General features: G+C 39.9%; 1 protein-coding gene across 1 annotated transcript in view; it reads left to right on the top strand.

The window, feature by feature from the left end:
• Nucleotides 1-23,234, top strand: part of RYR3 (ryanodine receptor 3) — a 575,267-nt gene that overhangs the window by 346,217 nt on the left and 205,816 nt on the right. Inside the window, exons 46-53 of the mRNA XM_024202042.3 lie at nucleotides 116-236; nucleotides 1,034-1,203; nucleotides 6,597-6,817; nucleotides 8,616-8,706; nucleotides 10,257-10,397; nucleotides 13,179-13,342; nucleotides 15,970-16,048; nucleotides 20,289-20,378. Of these exons, the coding sequence (XP_024057810.2) occupies nucleotides 116-236; nucleotides 1,034-1,203; nucleotides 6,597-6,817; nucleotides 8,616-8,706; nucleotides 10,257-10,397; nucleotides 13,179-13,342; nucleotides 15,970-16,048; nucleotides 20,289-20,378 (1,077 nt within the window). The remainder of the gene's footprint in view (nucleotides 1-115; nucleotides 237-1,033; nucleotides 1,204-6,596; nucleotides 6,818-8,615; nucleotides 8,707-10,256; nucleotides 10,398-13,178; nucleotides 13,343-15,969; nucleotides 16,049-20,288; nucleotides 20,379-23,234) is intronic.

Here is a 23,234-nt window from a genome sequence, read left to right as displayed (position 1 = left end):
TGATTTACAAAACAAACAAAAACCCTCAGTATTAATATTTCAATCAATGAGGTTTTGTCAATGTTTTTCAGTTAACTAAATATCTTATTTTTTATGTATGATCATGTTTCAACAGCTTATCCAAACTGGGAAAGGAGAAGCTATTCGAATCAGGTCAATTCTTCGTTCTCTTGTGCCAACAGAAGACTTGGTTGGGATTATAAGTATACCACTAAAGCTATCAACAGTTAACAAAGGTAACTTCAGTTTACCATCGTGCAGACTTTTAAAAAATGTTTAAATAGATATACAGAAGTTTTTTGTTGCTATAATTTCTATGGACTTTGGGCTAAATTAAATGCTAGTGTGAGTGCATCTCCACCTAAATCAATGGAGTTGTGACCACGTGCACTAGGGGAGCCCTTGGCTACATTGTCTGGCCATGCCAGAAGAAAGACAAGAAGCAATTATTTAGTTAATTTACAGAAAATATCTGGGAGTACCTATCAACAAATTGTACAGTGCAGGTCATCATCCTTTCCTTAATCAATGCCAAATAATCCCCAATCAGGTTCCATCTATACAGTGACTAGGACCGCCGTGCCCTCCCATCACAGGAGGTAAAAGGGGGCTATAAAAAACTGAGCAAGACTGCCTTTATATGTTTTGCTCTGGGGCTGTGACTCTACAAATATATTCTGATTGCCTTTTACAATTTCTAACCAATCTTTCTGCAGTGTCTAACTGTCTCTCTCTCTTTCTCCATAATAGTTCTGTATTGTTATGTTAAGAAAATTACTTTATACTTGTTGATTGCTTAGAACAAGAGACAAGGCAATTTTATTGTGGACACAAGTATGCATGCTACGCCATTGAACTTACTGGAGTTGCAGCTGCCTAGTTCATTGATGAATTTGATCCTATAATTTTATTGTCTTCTATTATACATTAGAATTTTTTAGAAGATTTGAAAATGGAAAGTTGTTAGGAGATTTTGAGCTGAGCTGCATTTTTTGTGTGGAATAGAAATTAAATATTTATTTATTTTTTTAAGATGGTACAGTCACTGAGCCAGACATGTCTGCAACTTTCTGTCCTGACCATAAAGCACCCATGGTGCTGTTTTTGGACCGTGTCTATGGTATTAAGGACCAAAGCTTCCTCCTCCACCTACTGGAGGTTGGATTTTTACAAGACTTAAGAGCATCTGCCTCTCTGGATACAGTAAGTATTTTGTTAGTGAGAACAAGGAACATTGGTTGAGATACTGGCTACATCAGAGTTACAAAACATAACTTTTTAGTTAGTATTGCATAAAAAGGAAAAGTAATAAATAAGCCCTCTCACAATGCTCACTAATATCAGCAAGCAATAATAATGCAATTACAGATATATAAACATACAGTATATGTGTTTGATCAAAAACGTTCAGTACTAGCATTAGGGGAGGAAAAAGCACCAAAGAAATATAGTATAAAGAACTTATAAGGTAACAAAAAAGCCAGAAATTTCAATGCAAGAATATGTTAAAAAATAAATTGCAGTTAGTATGAATATGCTTAATTGTTTCATTTAGAAAGCTCTCAGACAGCACCCACAATACTGAAAATTCATATAATAGAATCTGAAGGGATTAGGAATGTAAAGAATATGAAAAATGTGACAAACTGGGCCAGACCACCTTTAGATGCATGGGAACTCTGCTCACATATCTGAGAAAATAATTTATCCTTTTTCCTTTAAGGACACTGTTAGTTCGAGACAGGGGACGGGTAAGAAATCTGTTTTCTATGAATAACTAGAGAAAGGCTTATGTTTTTTCTCAGGTTCCCAGAATTACTTTAACTCCTTATGCAGGTGCTGGAGGTACTCTGTATAAGAGTCAAATTCGCTGCACAGAAAGTCAGATCTACACTGATGAAGAAGAAGGAGCAGTGATAATTGCCTGAGGTTATGAAACAGAGGATTGGTCAGCCTTTCTTTACTCAGCTGCCAAATTCCCCTGTGCAAATCTTATTCAACTTCACCAAAGCATCCTTTGTGTGTCAGTCATATTAGATGCCTCCGTTTTTCAGTTTCATAATCTGGTCACCAACCACTATCACCATTAATCTTCTTATTCAAACTATCCAAATTTCTTAGGTTTTCAATTTTGGCCTGGAAATATTATGATGAGAAACATTCTCATGAGCTTTCTGGTACTTCCTGTTACCCTTCAGTCCAGGAATACTATGAATCCAGTTCCTTTGATTCTCTCAAAAGATCAGTCTCTGAACCTTTACATTTATAAGAACTCTTTTTTCTATAGAAACAGGCATCCATTTGTTTTCGGTTTGGACTATTATAGAAGAGACACTATATTTCCAATGGAGATGCTGCTTTTTTATTCTTTGTTTTTTGTTATTTTGCTTAATCTAAATACACATGATCTTTGCCAAAAGGCCAAAAAGTGATACTTAAGCTAAAATAAAAGTAATTTAAACTATTGTATATAGTTCTTTTTGCACAGAAGTCATAATACCCATATCTAATAGTCGTCTTTCTGACACATTATGTACTGCCACACATTAATAGCCTCATTCTCCACTGTCTTATACCTACCTTGGTCATTTATATCAATACAAAATGAGTGTAAAATAGATGTAAAAATTACGACTGGTGTGAGTGGAGAGTTATGATTTGGTAGCAAATTACACCTGTGGTACACAACTTCAAAGCAGTTGAGAATCAGGCCCAACATATGGAGTAGAACATAGAGTGAGACTCTAAGATTAGAATGTAGTGATTTAACTCAATATTTCTAAATATCTATGTTGAAATTGGACCCTTAACGTTGTTTTCAATTGTGTTTTAAGAACAATATGTTGTTGAGAATATGCAACACTGTCACTGACACAGTTAATTTCCAGTGGTGTCATTACTGTTCTTCCCCCGAGACTGTCTTTTAGGGTCGATACTATCTCAGAGGAACTGAATGAGATAATGCGGTACTCAATCTGTAGATCATGAATTTAACACGCATAATAACCATAATGTAAAGATTTATTTCTGTATCCCCATAAGCAACTATAACTGAGGAGGGAAGAGAATAGTAAGATGCACATAAAAGCCCAGAATTGCCATTATGTTCATGGATAATTTTTTCTTACGGTTCACCCAGTTAGACTAATAAAGGCTGAGTAAAAACTAATTAAGAATATCAGGACAAGGCCTACTCAGAGAGAGAGAGAGTCTAGATCTGTATTTATATATCTACTAGTTTATAATGCATTAAATAGTTTTTGTTATGGCTGTACTGAGGGTTAAACTGATTATAAGAGTTCTCCCACCCTTGAAACATAAATGTGTAAATTTTCTCTGCTTTCTCCTTACCATTATTAGTCTTTCCAGCAAAAGTAAAAGCATAAGGCAATATTTTTCTTGCAATACAAGTACATACACCTGGGGAGAAATCCTAGCCCTATTGAAGTCAATGGCAAAACTCCCAACTTCAGTAGTAGTTGGGGCCAAGATTACACTTGACAATTTTTTTAAATAATAATTCAAACCTCCAGAAATGTGAGTGTGGAATAAAAGAAAAATATTAGCTAATGATTTAAAACTTCTATAAACTAAAAACTCTTATTTAACGTGTTGGTATAATTGGATAAATGTATAATTGGATAAAGTAATGAGGTAACTGGAGCACAGAGGGAAAAGTATGGGTTCAAGGACTAGCTGAAAAACTTCAAAATCTTGATAGTTTCTGTTAATACATATGTGTAATTGAAACAGTGTGTAGAGTTTGATAGTAAATCCAAGTGTATAAACTACAAGTAATGATAATATTACAATAATTAAAATAGCAGAGCTCTTGATGTTAAATTTCTGATGTAGGTCATAGTTCTGTCTCATGTGTTAATAACAATGCCTGGATAGCTGACTCTTGTTGGGTAATTAATGACAATTACAAGTATTTCCTGCTTGTATAATTAGGGGCCTGATTCTGCTAGCTCTTACTCATATGAATAATCCTTACATGAGTAGACCTCTTGACTTCAACAGGACTGGTCATTTGAGTAAGGATCAAGTAAGGGCTGAATGATTGCCCTGTAACTGAGGCTCCATATCAGTAAGTCAAAATGTAGCCAGTACCAAAAAGAGGTAAGAAAAACAAATTAAAAATATTCAAGGCCCTTCATCTTAACGTTTTTAATATTTAGATAATGGTAGCTACTGTGTTGGACTCAAATGCATATTTTTCCATTTGTGGATGGATTTATAAAGGTAAAATTCAGCTTACAGGAAAGCTTTGGTTCATACATGCACCTGTATCATATGTTGCGTTTAGCTTTTCAGAAAAATAATTATAGTCTTAAAAGTTAAAGCTTCTTGTAACTAGGGACACATTTCTTAATACCATATGGTTTTAGTTTTAAAAGTTTTCTTTCCAGCATAAGACTACAAAAGCCTTGAAGGCTGATAAGAATTTTCCAGCAATGCACTGACTCATATCAGTAGTGGAGTGGAAGTTATACTGCAGCTGAAACCCAATAGCTTGCCACAGGGTGTGTGCTAACCAGCAGAAATGGCTATTCATATTTTTCTCTGAATTGCATTCTTTTGGTGAGCACAGGGTAGGAAAATATTTTGCAATTGCATAAAAGATTCAAATACTTTTGGCCCCATTACAGTCCTTTCTGTAATTCCATATATACATACAGTATATCCCAAATTAACAATTCACTTTCAGAGAATTTATTAAAATCTATATTTATAGACAAAAGTCTTTCCTTTCTAAAGAAGTTCAAAATAGAGTATAAGTGCAGGGCTGGCTCCAGCATTTCTGCCGCCCCAAGAAAAAAAAAAAAAAAAAGCCGCGATCGGCGGCAGCAGTTTACCGGCAGGTCCTTCGCTCCTAGAGGGAGTGAGGGACCTGCCGCCCCCGAATTGCCGCAGGTGCCACCCCTCTCCCTTGGCCGCCCCAAGCACCTGCTTGTTAAGCTGGTGCCTGGAGCCGGCCCTGTATAAGTGCATACATATTTCTTTGTAATAAACTACATTGATCTATAGTATGGTGTGTATATATGTATAATCAAAGTTATATACATGTAAACTACTTTTTAAGTCATGCTTAAAATTGCAGTATGAGCTAAAACATAAGGAGGAAAGAAACTGAATGCCAGTCCTAAATTTCTGTTTTGACTGATGTTCTCATTTATACCAAAGTAGTTGATCTATGTCATCTAATCTAATCTAATCTAAAGGTGTCCGTGGTGTGTAGGATAAATGTAGTATCAAGGCCATATCTACACTAGCAAGCGTACAGCGGCACATCTGTACCAATGCAGCTGCACCACTGTAAGATCACTCGTGTAGCCACGCTGTGCTGATGATAATTAAACCACCTCCAACGAGCGGCGGTAGCTACGTCAGTGGGAGAGCATCTCCCGCCGACATGGCTCTGTGCATTCAAGTGCTTATGCCAGCAAAATTAATGTTTCTTGGGGATGTTTTTTCACATCCCTGAGCGACATAAGTTTTGCCAACATAAGGGGTAGTGTAGACCTGGCCTTAGATCTGAGGGTACGTCTACACTTACCTCCGGGTCCGACGGCAGGCAATCGGTGTTCTGGGATCGATTTATCGCGTCTTGTTTAGACGCGATAAATCGATCCCAGATCGATCCCGGAAGTGCTCGCCGTCGACGCCGGTACTCCAGCTCAGCGAGAGGAGTACATGGCATCAACAGGGGAGCCTGCCTGCCGCGTCTGGACCCGCGGTAAGTTCGGACTAAGGTACTTCGAATTCAGCTACGTTATTAACGTAGCTGAATTTGCGTACCTTAGTCTGAAGTGGGGGGGTAGTGTGGACCAGGCCTGAGGCTGCATGTATTATGTTACATACTTTGGACTGCCATTTATGACCTCAGCAGGTCAAGTATGGAGTGCCTTTATTTTGTTTTTGTTAGTGTCACAGTCTTAGCTTTACTTGAATATAATATTAGGTAAGATTAGAAGTTATACTTTTGGGTCTAAATTCTAGCACAGACAACCTTTAGAAAACCCTAAAACACCATGGGGAGTGAGAGGTAACATTTTAATGCCCCCAAATCAGGGCATTAAAAGCTACCCTGCAAACTCTCCACAACAAGAATTATGGAGGAATGTTCTTGGGTTCGGTCCAGGGCTTAGTGGATGTGAACTGCACACAATTCTCCTGATCATGCAACGGCCATTACTTTTACACACCCACAGATTATCTTTGCTTCTGACAGGTGTTACCTGTGCAGGGAGCCACTGCTGGTCAGAGTACAGGCAGACATTAACACTGCTCTCCAGCATAAATGTGTGACTGTTCAGAGGCTGTCTCAGTGATTATCCTTATTTCTTTTCTATGATTTTTAGTATTTCCTAAACACTCTAAGACGGAGTTTTCTCAAACTGACAGACAGTAATACGATTGAAGAATATTTTAGGCATTAAAATTGCCCAACATACTAAACTGATAAATTCACAATTTAAATACAATTGATATCTAGACACTTTCGGAAATGTATCATGGTGTTTATTTTAGAGCATTCTTACTTAACAATATGTAATTCCAGATGGGATTGACAATTATATGCTTTTATACAGGTATCGCTGAGCATCACAGAGGCAGCTCTTGCACTAAATAGATATATTTGCTCATCTGTGCTTCCATTACTAACAAGATGTGCTCCCCTCTTTTCTGGAACGGAGCATTATGCCTCTCTGATTGATTCAACACTGCACACAATATATAGACTATCCAAGGGACGGTCCCTTACAAAAGCACAAAGAGATACTATTGAAGAATGCTTGCTTGCTATATGCCAGTGAGTATGATACACGTTTGTAAATTGCTTTCTTTTGTACTAGGTATTGAACTGAGCATTTACATTGTAATACAGTAATTTTTTTCTCTTTGTATCATATAAAATGGGAGTGTCGTTTATTGTGAAATGCAGTAAATTATCTGAAAGTAAGATATAATATTTTTAAGAAAGAAAATAGTAAGCAGCTGGTTTTATACTATAGGATCATGCTGTACACATGATTTGCCTTTGCTACAAACCACAGGGTTGTACATAATAGCTTAACCCTTTTTATTATTATTTTGTTTTAAACCAAACCATTATTTGGTAGAAATACCTTCATAATTCTAATCAGATGTGATTTTTTTTTAAATATTGGCTATGTAGCCCTGGTTATTCCCATTTATTCCTAGAGCTTGCTAGGCTCAAATATCATGAAATCTAAGTTTGATTCAGAAGTAATATGTCTTTCTGCATTGTTCCTCCATGTCCCCAAACCTTGGTCTTTGGACACAGCTAGGGCTTCCTGCCCATTTGATTGTGGATGAAGCTTCTCAAATTAGCTTGAATTGTGTATATTCAGGCTTTGTCTAGTACAATATGAAAATCTCCTTGAATCAATGAAAGTACATTTGTCAATATTAAATCCACTCACTTTTTCTCTTGTATTTTTAAGGTGGTTGTACTACATGACAGCAAACATACATCTCCCAATCTCAGAATCTGACCTTACTAGCAAAAATTAAAGTCAATGGTTCTAATATTTGGAAAATATAGTGCCAGTGGAGATCTCAAGAACAGTATATTTTCAGAACCACTGCCGCTTATGGCCTCAAATGCTGTGGAAATGTCACATTTCCATATTAAGAGATGAGAGCCAGAAAACTGGGATCCCACATGAGGAACTTCGCTAACCCTGTACAACACACAGCCTAATCCTCACTCACCACTAGAACTAGTGGGAAAATTTGTGATATTTCAAAATATCACTAAAAATGAGGGGAGGGAAAATTATAGCATCTTTTCCATTAACAGTTTTCCTATTCTTTTAACCAGCTCTGATCTCCATATTGGAACATGAAAGGGGGAGTTATATGCATAGTTTGGCATTAGCACGTGGTCTATTCTGTACATGGATCCACAAAGCTAAAACTCTGAGGAGGGGTGAGAATCAGCAGGCCACATTTCTTTTCTCCAGGACCATCAGTAGCAGCTTATCTGTGCACTATGTACTTAAATGCAGGGACTATGAAGTTTGCTCCTCATTCCTGTGATTTTTAAGGTGCATTTTCCTGAGCTAACAGCCTGTTTCCTCAGGCAGTGCATTGATTTCTAGGATTTGGTCCATTGAAATTAAAGATGAAAAAGATATGTTAGATCATTTAGTCAATCTCACTTCCAGTTCAGGTTTGTTTCTGATAATTATAACACATTCCCCAGAGCAGTTTCAATCCATATGGTTTCCACCATTTTCACTGGAATACTATTTCATATCCTTGTAGTCTCATACCTCACTCTTCTGTTCATTTAGTTTAGCAGCTTTTCCACTGTAGCCAGTTGCACCCCCCTTGAAGTACTCTGAAAAATGCAGCTCTGTCCTTTGTGCAAGATTATGCCCAGACCCTACACACTGCATAAGAGAGGGAGGGTGGAAGTAGTGTATCTTTCCACATTACATCCTCCTATGCATGGACCAGGCACAGTGAGATCCCTTGTTTTACTGACCACCTTCATTGAGTAACTTGAATTCCAATTGGTATTGCAATTTCATTGAAATATATGTATATTATTAAATGATTAATTTCTTTTTAAATTACAGCCATTTACGTCCTTCTATGCTACAGCAACTATTACGACGACTAGTTTTTGATGTGCCCTTACTTAATGAATACTGTAAAATGCCACTCAGGGTAAATATTGCTCTAATTATTGCATGTGAGTTCAACAGAAAATATACTCCAGAATAATCTGTCATCACCATGGTTTTTGGTTTTTTTGGGCGGGGTGGTAACAACATTAAAAGAATCCTAACTTCTGTGAAATTATTTGTATTATGATAACATTTTATTAAATATAACAGACAAGTACATTGTCAAATGTTTCCCTTGTGAGAACAGTAAGTATATGTTGGTTGTGTGACTTTGCTCAATGAACAGTCACCTTTTCCATTGCTTACGTAAGTGTGATATTGAAAGTAGTAGTTTAAATCTAGGCATTACTTCCCCTACATAATTTTTAATAAGCCTGCATAGAATACATCCACCAACAAAGTGTTGGTTAAAGTGTGTGCATGTGATATAGGGAATAGGACTCACAATATAGTGCTGTAGAAAAAATTATTTGACTTAAAGGAGGATTTTTGAGCTACCTACAATTGGAGACCTTAATAACCTCCTTTCTCTCCCTACCACTAGAGAGTGAAACAATCACAAAATTAGTAAGTAGAACTGGTTACAAATTTTCCAATGAAATTGACATGCACCAAGGGAACATGTCAATTTTGTCAAACCTTCTGTTGGGAACCAGGGAGCCTAGAAGCAAGGCTGTGAGGTTTCCAAGCAGCTCAGGAAGCTTCATCAGTTTGTTTAGAAAAATCAAAATGAAACATTTTTTTTTTTTTTTTGTAAATGAAATTTCTGAGGAAACCTTTGAAATGTTTAAGGTTTTGTTCAGACATGTAATATTTTTAATTTTTTTTTAATTTCAGAATTTCCCATGCAATGGAACTTCTGGGTTTTGATCAGCCCTACTAATAAGTGCTTGAGATCAGGTTCTGATATAGCCCTTCCCATAGAGGGTAGTACTAATCATGCGTGCTAGCCTACCAGGCAGTGTATTACATACTTTCAGTGCAATTGCTATTCCATGGACTCTTCCAAAGCTGATCAGAAGTGCCTAGTCATGGAAAATTATACATCGTGGCCAGTTTTGCAGTGTTTTCTGATGTCTATTTTGAATTAAATTGAGACCACCAAATGTGTTTTGCTTGTGGTTGTTGAACTTATCTAAATAACCAGAAGTAAGACCCATGTGTATTTAGATGAAAAAAATACCCCTGTGCCAAAATCCACTCTCATACAGTTCCTTTATTTTCCCTCTGAACTTTTATTTACGTAACCCCCTTTATATTTTATTATTTGGGCTAATTTGTATGCACTGTAACAAATCTAAGAACTATTTATCACCATGCTGCTCACCATAGCTATTCAAAACTTTACAGCAACTGCCAGAATAGACCTCATATACTCCTGCTTCAAAAGAACGGGCCCCAACTGCTCTAGCAAAAAAGGTGAATTGCCATTAGATTCTAGCAGTAAAGTGCCAGTACCACACACTTAAGGAGTTCTCATTCTTTCTAGTAGATGGCAGTGGTTCAGCGCCTCACTAACCAATTTGTTTTAGTATTCATAAGAAATATTGACAGATTTTACATAATTGTATTTTCTTTTGATTTATATAGCTTCTAACAAATCATTATGAGCGATGCTGGAAATATTACTGTCTACCTTCTGGATTGGGGAGTTATGGAATTGCAGCAGAAGAAGAGTTACATTTAACTGAGAAACTTTTCTGGGGAATTTTTGATTCCCTCTCTCATAAGGTAATGATGATCAATCACATTAAAGATTGTAATAGCCATGATAGCATAATTATAATGGTGGTGCAAACTACGAAAAGTGCATGTTTTAACTCTGCTTTCACTTAATACAGTAGATATTGACAATGAATGCTTCTAACCAAATTAATATGCGATTGAATGCTTGATCACCCACCCTCTAAAATGAATGCTTAATCACCAAGGGCTCTATTCAGACAAACATAGGCCTAGGGGCATTTTAGCTCAGTATAGCAATATCCCTGTATTTAAGTAAATTTCTCTCCATCACAAACTCTTCCTCCTCCTATTATTATTATTATTTATTATTATAAACATTTACAAATATTTTATTGAGATTTTACAATAAAGCTACCTCTGGAAGATGCATACATGATGATGTCATTTATATAGTATAGAAAGGCATATTATTGTGAAGGGGGGACAGAGTCCATTGCATATTTGAGGACTCACAAGTTTACATATCAGGATGCAGAAGTCATAATGTGTATATGATTTAACAGGAGGTAACAGAATCTGCATAAAGCACTGACATAAACAACTAAACCCATGGTAAACTTGTATTGTTATTCCTATCTTTCCAGACAAAAAAAGGTGTTTCTGTAGTTTTGCTGGACCCTGCATGACTCAGCTACCAAAAAGCCCCAATCTAGAAGGCAAACATTTTTCTGCATTGCATTTTCAAAGCATGGGCTCAAGGCTTTGGCACTCAACCTCTTCCATCTATGATTAGGGTAGAATAAGAAATGGTATCTCCCTGATATGAAGAGGACCACTCACAATGAGGGCATAATATTAGGGCTGTGTGGGACTCATGGTAATCCAGGTTTGCTGTTGACCACAAAGTTTGACAAATTGGAAGTCAAAGTAATCAGGCTACCTGTACTCTGCAGATGAGTTCCTGAAGTACAGTCTTGTTCTGTGGTAGTGTTGAGATATCCTGATATGTCTCAGTGTTCCAGTGAAGACATCTAAAAGTTGGTAACCCAGAGGATTCTAGGATTAGAATGTCTGCCAATTATTCACTCAGCTCTCCATTATGCTGTGTAAATGAGTGTGCTCAGATAACAATAGACTCAGTATATTAGGCTCCGAGGCGTTGTTTACACTATTGATTTTAGTGATATTTCCCACCATTGCACTACCACCAGTACAGTTCCACCAATGGTAGCAAGGGCAGGAAAGCCTAATGTAGACAGCTGCCAGCATCTTCATCATTATGTTATCTTAACCTTGTTCCAAATAAGTCTAGATGACATGGTGATACAAATATTGGTGCCCAATCTATGGTAGTGCCCCCCCCACCAGTAGTGTCAGTAGTAGTAGTGCAAATATGGGAAATTTCTCTAAAATTGCCAGGGTACAGTGTCTTCTTCCATTCTTCTCTGTAAACAGACATTTGTAGGTTTTAAATGTTGATGGTCTCCAACTACTTTGATGATGTTATTTACTGTGACCTAGCTCCCATCTATTTTCCAGTATACGACATAGAATTAGGCAAGTCTTTCAGGCAGAGCAAGCATGGGAAAATCTCTTTTTAGCACCTCAACTCCTCGGTTTCCCAAGGTGCCATCTACAATACAACCATGTCATATTGACAGTCAGAATTCTTCATGAACCTCAGAAGAGCTTTTCCTCAACTTTTTTTTTTGGCATCCAAATGTCAACGGGTAATCATTCAAGTTTATAGCATTATATAGCACCACCGTTTTTCATTACTGACACCATGAAAGCCCTTCCACTGCAGAAGGTTTACCTATATGTTCCTAAATTTTCCTAAATGTAAGATTTACCTAAATTCCATCCTCATTTGGTGCCTATGCCCTAATGGCAGGAAAGTGACCAACTTATAAGTAGGGGCCACGCCCAGGCTGTACTAACAAAAGATTACTATTAACAATACCTAGCTCTTACATAGTGCTTTTCATCAGTAGATCTCAGAGCACTTTAGAAAGGAGGTCAGTATCATAATCACCCTTGTGTAGCTGATGAAACTGAGGCACAGAGATGTAAAGTGATTTGCTCAGGGTCACCTAGCAGGCCAGAGCTGGAAATAGAACCAAGGTTTCCTGGGTCCTAATCCAGTGCTCTATGTACTAGGCCACACTGCCTTAGAATAGGTAGCTGAAAGATGCTACATGTGTATCATATCAGGTTGCTGAGGGTAGATTTCTTATTTGGGAATTATGAAGTGCTAGTTCTCTCTAATTTGGGTTAGAAGAGAGAATGTGCTAATTCAGCTCCAGCTGGTACAAGTTTGGAAATATATGAAGTGCCTTTACTATGGCAAAAGTCAATTTTTTTTGGCCTATGTGATTTAAGCAGAACAGTATTTAGGGAGAGTGAAGGAGAAGAGATGACAAAATACTACGCATTTCCTATAGGTTTTGAAAGTTCTATAAATATTAACGCTATTTTTTGTGGATAGTCAAGTTTTACCTGAACAGGCTGACACATTCTGAAAATATAAGACGTTGTCTGTTTGTAGGTCTTTCAGTTCCATGGACAATTTAAGGCTTGTGCATGTGAAAGGATTGTGTAACATTCAACATTTAGTTTGAAGAGAGCCTTAAACAATGCATCCGTTTCTGCATAGGAGTATACACCTTTATGCTGGCATGAGTTTCTGCTATGCGCTTGACTTTAAAATATTCCTCATGATTTGACTGCATCTTCTAGTTCTGCTCCATATGGCTGTCTTGCTTTCACTAACATTTTGCATGTTTTTCTATTGAACTTTCCAACCAGTTCCTATCTCTCCTGCAGAAGTATGATCCAGAGCTCTTCCGAATGGCCTTGCCTTGTCTAAGTGCTATAGCTGGGGCTTTGCCTCCAGATTATTTAGACACCAGAATTAGAGTAACTTTGAAAAAGCAGGCTTCAGTGGATCCAGAGGGAAACTTTGATCCCAAACCTATCAACACAGTCAAGTGAGTCATGGTAACCATACAGGTTTTTCAAATGTCTCTTGTGCCACTTATTGCCAATACCTTTCTTTTCCTTTTTTTGAAGAGAATTGACTATCATCTTAAATGATACCCGTGCCCTCCATAACTAATGTGGGGAACCTTGCTCCCTCCTGTCAGGCACCAAATATGCCTCCTCTGCAACTTATATTTAGAATGTATATAGCACTTTACATGCCCCAAAGCGCTCTGTAAACACTAAATAGGTCTCACAATAACCTGTGAAGTAGGGGCTAGATCAGGGGTGGGCAAACTTTTTGAGCCGAGGGCCACATCTGGGTGGGGAAATTGTATGCAGGGGCAAGGGGTTGGGGTGCGGGAGGGAGTGTGGGGTGTAGGAGGGGGGCAGTGTGCAGGAAGGGGCTCAGACAAGGGATTGGGGCAGAGGAGGGGTGCAGGGCGTATGAGGGGGCTCAGGGAAGAGGGTTGGGGTGTAGGAGGGGTGCAGAGTGCAGGAGGGGGCTCAGGGCAGGGGTGCAGGAGGGGGGTGGACTGCGGGAGGGGGCTCAGGGCAGGGGGTTGGGGTGCAGGAGGGGTGCAGGGTGTAGCATGGGGCTCAGGGCAGGAAATTGGGGTGCACAGGGGTGGTGTGCAGGATGCAGCAGGGAGCTCAGGGCAGGGTTGGGGTGCAGGAGGGGTGTGAGGTGTACGAGGGGGCTCAGGGCAGGGAGTTGGGGTGTGAGGTGCAGGCAGGGGGCTTAGGGCAGGGAGTTGGGGGGGCGGGATACAGGAGGGGTTTGGACTCCGGCCCCGCTTACCTCAAGTGGCTCCAGGGTAGCAGCGGCATGCATCAGGGCTAGGGCAGGCTCTCTGCATGCCTGCCCTGTCCCCGGCCCCGCGCTGCTCCAGGAAGCGCTGCGTACCCTGGGGGATTGGAGGTGGAGGGCTCTGCGTGCACTGCCCTTGCCGCAGGCCGTAGTTTGCCCACCCCTGGGCTGGATTCACAAAGGGATGTAACTGCCTAATTGCTTCTTTAGGTACCAAAGTCCAACATTTAAATGTCACTGACATTCATAAAACCATTGCTCAGCTGCTGCGTAGTCCCAGAGGTGCCTAAATTCCCTACGCACCTAGGTTTCTGCCACATCTCAGCTAAGGGTGCTAACCAGCAGGCTGTAGAGTCAATCTCTCACTTTTTTCATTCTCTCTTGCTCTCAGACCTAAGGACTGGTTAATTAACAAAGAGGAATAGCTTCAACAAGTGAGATTGTGAGAGCCCTACCTTAGGATGGGCATGGATGGTGTCCCTAGCCTCTGTTTGCCAGAAGCTGGGAATGGGTGACAGGGGATGGATCACTTGATGATTACCTGTTCTGTTCATTCTCTCTGAAACACCTGGCATTGCCCACTGTTGGAAGACAGGAAACTGGGTAAGATGGACTTTTGGTCTGACCCAGTATGGCCATTCATATGTTCTTAGGATACCCAATAACTGGTGGTTAGGGCTCCGTCCTAGGAGTGGAGATCTGGGTTCAAGTCCCTGCTCCAAATCAGACAGAGTGGGGTTTTGAAAAACAGGTCGTCCAAATCTCAAGTGAGTGTCTTAACTGCTGGATTGTTGGCTATGATTGCAAGTGAGGAGGGGGTGTCTGTCTCTTGGTTATTTTTCAAAAGAAAGGGCTGCCCTGCCTCAGATTAATGATAGTTAAATGCCTAAACACCTTTATGGATCTAGGCCCTTCCCCTTTCCTCTGAATTTTACTCCTGGCTAGCTCAGGCAGCGCCCCTCTTAGCTTGCTGGCTTCTGTAAATCTCCTTCCTAGGTTCCTAACTCTCCCCAGACAGTGATGGAGAGCCTGAGCACCTAACTCAGGGCTATGAATTCCACTGGGCAGCAGGGCACCTTGGAGTGAGGCATTGCAATGCCTCTTTATGAATCTAGACATTGAGTACGAAAGCCAAAGCCAAATACTCTGGTTATATACTTAGATAATACTCTTTTGCTTCTCTCATGATTTAGAGGGGTGAACTATGCTTGAGATGGCTCAAGGTTACTAAAATCTCACAGATCAACGTTGCTATTAATCTATGCCAGGTTATGACAAAATCTTCACTCTGTGTGTGAATTTGTCCTGTGTAATTATAAGTCTCAGATGTCAAAGTAAATAAGCTGACTTATATATAATGATTTAATAGAGAAGTATGGTGTTCCTAGTAATACTGTTGCATTCTCAAAAATACATTTCTAGTAATTTTTATGCAACAACTGAACATTATTATTGGGTCATTAAAATTAACATTTTTTTCCTCCTCGTGGAACATATCAAAACATTCATCCTAGTAGTATATATACTAAGAACCACAAAGAATAAAAGAAAAATCTTTCAGACATGGCTTAGCAGATGTATTTCCTATTACTACAGTTCTTAAATGCTCCAGTGTTCATGCATTTGAAGAAACTCAGTAATATCACTATAACACTGGTTTTGTTTTGAGTTATTCCTTGTAAATGGAAATGTAATTAAAAAGCATGATTACTTGTTTATCTCTTGAGATGAAACATTTTGACTATTGGTATCTCTTATGCCATTTATTCATATGTCTGGTTGAAGTAAAATATGGTTAAATGACCATGCTCTCTTTGTTTGTAGCCTTACTCTTCCTGAAAAATTGGAGTATATTGTTAGCAAGTATGCTGAACATTCTCATGACAAGTGGGCCTGTGACAAGGTAGGGATTATTATAAAACTGACAATTGTCAGAAAAGGAAAATTAAAGAACGTTGAGGGTTGAATACTGGAAATTTATCCAATTTATCAAAGTGATAGGCTTGCCATTCATTAAGTGTGCATTATACCAGAGCAGCACTTTCCTGGAGTGTCTACAGAGGTTGGTGGAAGAGACTTTTTACATTAATTTGAGAATTACACTTTCAAAACAGTGTCCTGAATTTTTTTATTTTTCTTTTGGGAGGGGGGAGAGAAACATTCTTCTTTAAACAGAAATGCCAGTCTCACACAGTTGCAGTTAGCTTTGATGTTGAGATTCATTTTATGTTGGCTGGAAGCTCTAAAGTCAAATAAGTTCTATTGCAATAGCTTTGAAGTCGAAGAGTGGACCTGGGAAGCCCAATCTCCTTTATAGTTTTAAAAAGCATAGTTAGGCCCATTCTTCCTCTCTAAAGATATATGTAAAAAAAAAGGTCTCTTAGGTGTTTTCATTCCCTCACGGTTCTCCATGTGTGCCCTATCTTTGTGCTGGTTGTCTGTTTCAGTGCTTGGCAAGAGTAGAATTTACTGGGGGCTGCAACTGTGGCATGAAATGTATGCAAATACCTTTCAGGGTTTTCCTGAAGCTGTCATCTGGGATTTCAGATTCCACTGTCTTTTTTAATGTTCATTTGGGCAAAAATAAAGCTTAATCAGGTTTCTGGGTTTTCCATGAAATTATGTTAAATTTGTTAATATTATAGGAGATAAGTAACAAGTTCAGCCCTTTGTTTCCTAGTATGAATTTCAAGCCTCTTATTCTGGCAAGGAAAGAAATTTGAAAAACTGAGTCTTTTAAACAAGTCTGGCCATATGCATGTGCGTGTACACACATACACTTCATTAAATACATTAAATAGCTCAAAATAGTTAAGACCAAAGCAGACTGTGAAGAACTTCAAAAAGATCTCACAAAACTAAGTGATTGGGCAACAAAATGGCAAATGAAATTTAATGTGGATAAATGTAAAGTAATGCACATTGGGAAAAATAACCCCAACTATACATACAATATGATGGGGGCTAATTTAGCTACAACTAATCAGGAAAAAGATCTTGGAGTCATCGTGGATAGTTCTCTGAAGACGTCCACACAGTGTGCAGCGGCAGTCAAAAAAGCAAACAAGAATTTAGGAATCATTAAAAAGGGGATAGAAAATAAGACGGAGAATATCTTATTGCCCTTATATAAATCCATGGTACGCCAACATCTTGAATACTGCATACAGATGTGGTCTCCTGATCTCAAAAAAGATATACTGGCATTAGAAAAGGTTCAGAGAAGGGCAACTAAAATTATTAGAGGTTTGGAACGGGTCCCATAAGAGGAGAGATTAAAGAGGCTAGGACTTTTCAGCTTGGAAAAGAGGATATGATGGAGGTATATAAAATCATGAGTGATGTGGAGAAAGTGACTAAGGAAAAGTTATTTACTTGTTCCCATAATATAAGAACTAGGGGCCACCAAATGAAATTAATGGGCAGCAGGTTTAAAACAAATAAAAGGAAGTTCTTGTTCACACAGCACACAGTCAACTTGTGGAACTCCTTGCCTGAGGAGGTTGTGAAGGCTAGGACTATAACAGGGTTTAAAAGAAAACTGGACAAATTCATGGAGGTTAAGTCCATTAATGGCTATTAGCCAGGATGGGTAAGGAATGGTGTCCCTAGCTTCTGTTTGTCAGAGGATGGTGATGGACGGCAGGAGAGAGATCACTTGATCATTACCTGTTAGGTTCACTCCCTCTGGGGCACCTGGCATTGGCCACTGTCAGTAGACAGGATACTGGGCTGGATGGACCTTTGGTCTGACCCAGTACGGCCATTCTTATGTTCTTATTAAATACTGGTTAAGGGTGCATAAGGAAAAATCCCTTAAAAGCAAGAAAATGACAAGTTTTCCTTCCTTAACTTTCCTTAACAGCCACAATCACAATAACCGCTCTCGCTGACAGATTCTTTACCTCTCTTAGAAACTCACTTGCATATACAACAGATAAAGAAACACAATCATCTAACTTGAACTAAAATGCAAAAACTTTTCCTCCGCACTCTCTGCCCTGTCCTCTCCCTTTGTTGTCCTGCAGCATGGGGGAGATCAGGTGGTCATGACTTCCCTTCACTAATTCGCTCTTCTCCCAATCCTCCCAAGCTCAGGGAACTTGCTTTTCCAGCCTAAAAGTGGTGCTGGTCTGATATACCTTCTTTGGTTTATTAGACTGGGACTTTTGTATCAGCCAATCGCAGGTGTTGCACCCGTTGGTGCCTAAGGAGTGTGGTGGCAGCTTGTTTACTGAGACAACATCTCTCCCATCTCCTGATATGTTGGGTGAGGGCAAGGTGGGGTGTAGGAAGACTTCCCACTGAATCTGTCTTAGGAGCTGAGCTAATATGTCTGCTTCTCAGACAGCTTTCTCTTGCACCGTTTGTTGTATGGAATGGAGTTGCCAGCCTTGTGTGGCATCATTCAGTTTAGCAAAGTGGACAGCATCTGTGTTCAGAGGCTTGCAACTGAATGCTTCTGGATAAAAAGGGGGGGTTGTAGTTCTGATGACAGGGATTTTTAGGTGTAGGGGTGCATTAGATTAGGTGTAAAAGTGTTATAAAAAGTGAGATAGCTCAGCTCATTTAGAAAGTAGGTGAGTAGTAGAAAGAACTGGTGTGGGTCCATGTCTGCTATAGTTTAGAGGGTTTTTTAAATAGGGAACTACAAACTATTTAAAGAGACTGTGAGAAATCTTGTAAGTCTGAAATGTAGGTCTACTAGCTTAGTCCTGATTCACATGCCTGCCACTCTTGAGAGGATTGATGCTTACAAAAGCCTGCACTCATGTTGAGCGTTTGAGTGAATGATGCTTGCATGCAGAGGGAATGGAGTATGTGGCCTGATGCCTACACTTACGTAGTCAAGCATTCTATATTTGTTGGTCGATAGCCTAGCTGAGATTTTAATGTTCTTATGTTGTTTAACACTTTATTTTAGGACTGATTTTTTTTTCTCTGTCACAGGAGAGTTGAAAAATAAAGCTCTATAATTTAAGGGAAGTAGGATGGGGTTATACTTTGAGCCTGCCAATCTTCATAGTATCTCTGTTAATGCTTTCTTCAGTTTCTGTTCATCTAACTCTGCCCACCTCTGACTTCCTTTGAACCATTAGAATTGCAACTAGTTCTCTGCCAGTTATTCCCAAAAGTGCTGGTAGTAAATAGCCTCAGAATAATGAACACATATGAAATGAAATCACCCATTTAAAGACTAGTTAACTTTTGATTCTGAAATACAAAGACACTAGATTGATCTTAGAAGAATATAGAATAAGTAGCAGGAATGAAACTACTGTTGTTTCATTTGAACATTTCACTAAAGGAATACAGCTCTACCTTTTAAAATATATGAGAATAAGGGCTGGTCTACACTTACCCCCCAAATCGAAGTAAGGTACGCAAATTCAGCTACGTGAATAACGTAGCTGAATTCGACATACCTTACTTCGACCTTACCGCGGTTCAGACGCGGTCCACACGCGGCAGGCAGGCTCCCCGTCGACTTCGCGGTACTCCTCTCGCTGAGCTGGAGTACCGCAGTCGACGGGGATCACTTCCTGGTTCGATTTATCGCGTCCAGACCAGACGCGATAAATCGAACTCGGAACTTCGATCCGCAGCCGTCGAACTAACCGGTAAGTGTAGACTAGCCCTAAGAGTCACACAAACTTTGATAATAGCTTTTTTTCTGGGCCCATTTGTAAAAGAGGAAAAGAGGGCATCAAAATCCATTTTATATTTAGTCAGTAAAAAATCTGAAGAAATTATCTAAAAATTTCTTTGTTTTCTGCTTATATATAAAAAAGCGGTAAGAGAGGGAAGCAGAATTTTAACAGCTATACATCATAAATCTCTTAGGGATAAATGGAGAACAATAACCAAGAATAAAAACCACTTTATGGTCAAAATAACCAGCCATGACACAAGGAAAATATCTGAAGTCTGTGTTTTAAGGAGTAAGCCTGCAAAATATAGAAGGAACAGTGTATTGGGAATCCCTGGATAGAGACATTTTCCAGGTGTAATGCACAACTGCTGTTTAGGTAGATGTGCAGTACTGTATGCCACATATTAAAATGACTAGTTCGTTTACGATTGCTCATTTACATTATTCATATAAGAAAAAAGTTTAAATAAAATATATTTTATGTTTTCAGAGTAATAGTGGATGGAAATATGGTGTTTCACTGGATGAAAATACGAAGACACATCCGTTAATAAGGCCTTTCAAAACATTAACTGAAAAGGTAATGGAGGAAAGCTTAAAGTTCTTTCTAGCATAAAACAGCATGGTTCTAGCACAATTTTAGTTAATCCTTTTTAACAAGCACATGAAATAGAGAGAAGAGGTGGAGAGAGCCAAATCATATTGTATTTCAGTTAATGACAAGAATTGTAGGTTAGATCAACCCTTTGCTTTGTAATCTATGCAAGAAGTCTGGATTTGATTCCCAGTCTCTCTCTCTCACCCTGTAGAGCAACTGATGCTGGGAGTATTGTGGATGTATTGCTCTCAGCCCTTTGTGGAGGAGAGAACTCTTTTTATCCCTCCTGTGGCTGAGATAAAGGTATGAGTGAAGATCTTTGAATAGAGATCTCTCCTCAGCCAAGGCAAATCACTACTCTCCTGAAGGTGTGTAGGGTATAAAGGGAAACTCCTCTGCGGTAAAACATTTCTAACATTGTTTGTAGGTGAATTGTTTCTGTGAGTTTGTTGACTAGGAATGAGAGTCTTCTAGTGGGTAGGGCAGCGAACTAAGTCAGGACTATCCAACTACAGAAGCAGTTTCTCCTCCCTTGGTGTTCACACCTCAACTGCTAGCAGAGCACCTCACCCTCCCTGATTGAACTAACCTCGTTATCTCCACACTGATTTATACCTGCCTCTGGAGATTTCCATTACTTGCATCTGAAGAAGTGAGGTTCTTACCCACGAAAGCTTATGCTCCCAATACTTCTGTTAGTCTCAAAGGTGCCACAGGACCCTCTGTTGCTTTTTACAGATTCAGACTAACACGGCTACCCCTCTGATACTTGACACCGTGCAAGGCACTGCATTTAGCCGTATGGAATGGAAATCTATCAACCTCATGAAGAAACTTGCACAAATACAGACAGATATCATCTTCCTTTCCAAATGCAAAAGGATGGACATCATACCTAATGGACTGAAGGTGAAAAATCCCTTGCTCTCTACATACTGCACAGACCACAGTGAGAGATTATGCCATACATTATCAAAGAAACTGAGGAACCACCTGATCAGCATCCTATACAGCAAACAGAAAAACATCAAGAAAGAGCTCTCCAACCTGGAGACTTTCATAAATAACCAACCCTCCACACAAATGGACTTTACTAAAATAAGACAGGAGATCTACATTACACACTTCACCTCTCTACAAAGGAAAAAGGACCGTAAGCTGTCTAAAATCCTACCTGCCATATGGGGCCACAACAGGAGTACCCCTAACTCACCCAGCAATATCGTCAATTTATCCAGCTACACACTCAACCCAGCAGAAGAGTCTGTCCTATCTCGGGGACTCTCCTTTTGCCCTAGCACCCCCACGAACATGATACAGTTCTGTGGTGATCTGGAAGCCTACTTTCGCCGCCTCCAACTCAAAGAATACTTTCAAGATAACACTGAACAGCGCACTGATACACAGATACCCTCCCACCAACAACACAGGAAGAAGAACTCCGCATGGACTCCTCCCGAGGGTCGAAATGACAGTCTGGACCTATACATAGAATGCTTCCACCGACGTGCACAGGCAGAAATTGTGGAAAAACAACATCGCTTGCCTCATAACCTAAGTCGTGCAGAACGCAATGCCATCCACAGCCTCAGAAACCACCCTGACATTATCATCAAAGAGGCTGATAAAGGAGGTGCTGTTGTCATCATGAACAGGTCTGACTACCAGAAGGAGGCTGCCAGACAACTCTCCAATACCAAATTCTACAGGCCACTTTCCTCAGATCCCACTGAGGAATACATTAAGAAACTGCACCATCTACTCAGGACACTCCCTACACTAACACAGGAACAAATCAACATACCCTTAGAGCCCCGACCGGGGTTATTCTATCTACTACCTAAGATCCACAAACCTGGAAATCCTGGACGCCCCATCATCTCGGGCATTGGCACCCTCACTAAAGGACTGTCTGGATATGTGGACTCCCTACTCAGACCCTACGCCACCAGCACTCCCAGCTATCTCCGTGACACCACAGATTTCCTGAGAAAACTACAATGCATTGGTGACCTCCCAGAAAACACCATCCTAGCCACCATGGATGTAGAGGCTCTCTACACAAACATCCCACATACAGATGGAATACAAGCTGTCAGGAACAGTATCCCTGATGATGACACAGCACAACTTATTGCTGAGCTCTGTGACTTTATCCTCACGCACAATTATTTCAAATTTGGTGACAATATATACCTCCAGACCAGTGGCACCGCTATGGGCACCCGCATGGCCCCACAATATGCCAACATTTTTATGGCTGACCTGGAACAACGCTTCCTCAGCTCTCGTCCACTCATGCCCCTTCTCTACCTACGCTATATTGATGACATCTTCATCATCTGGACCCATGGGAAAGAGACCCTGGAAGAATTCCACCATGATTTCAACAGCTTCCACCCCACCATCAACCTCAGCCTGGACCAATCTACACGGGAGGTCCACTTCCTAGACACCACCGTACAAATAAGCGATGGCCACATTAACACCACCCTATACCGAAAACCCACCGACCGCTATGCCTACCTTCATGCCTCCAGCTTCCACCCCGGTCACACCACACGATCCATCGTCTACAGCCAAGCACTGAGGTACAATCGCATCTGCTCCAACCCCTCAGACAGAGACCAACACCTACAAGATCTTCACCAAGCATTCTCAAAACTACGATACCCACACAAGGAAATAAAGAAACAAATCAACAGAGCCAGACGTGTACCCAGAAGCCTCCTGCTACAAGACAGGCCCAGAAGAGAAACCAACAGAACTCCACTGGCCATCACCTACAGTCCTCAGCTTAAACCTCTCCAACGCATCATCAGTGATCTACAACCCATC

This window comes from Terrapene carolina, unplaced genomic scaffold, assembly GCF_002925995.2.
Source record: "Terrapene carolina triunguis isolate 2854851 unplaced genomic scaffold, T_m_triunguis-2.0 Scaffold96, whole genome shotgun sequence".
NCBI lineage: Eukaryota > Metazoa > Chordata > Testudines > Emydidae > Terrapene > Terrapene triunguis.
The sequence above is the reverse complement of the archived record's forward strand: the minus strand, read 5'-3'. Positions and strand labels throughout refer to the sequence as shown.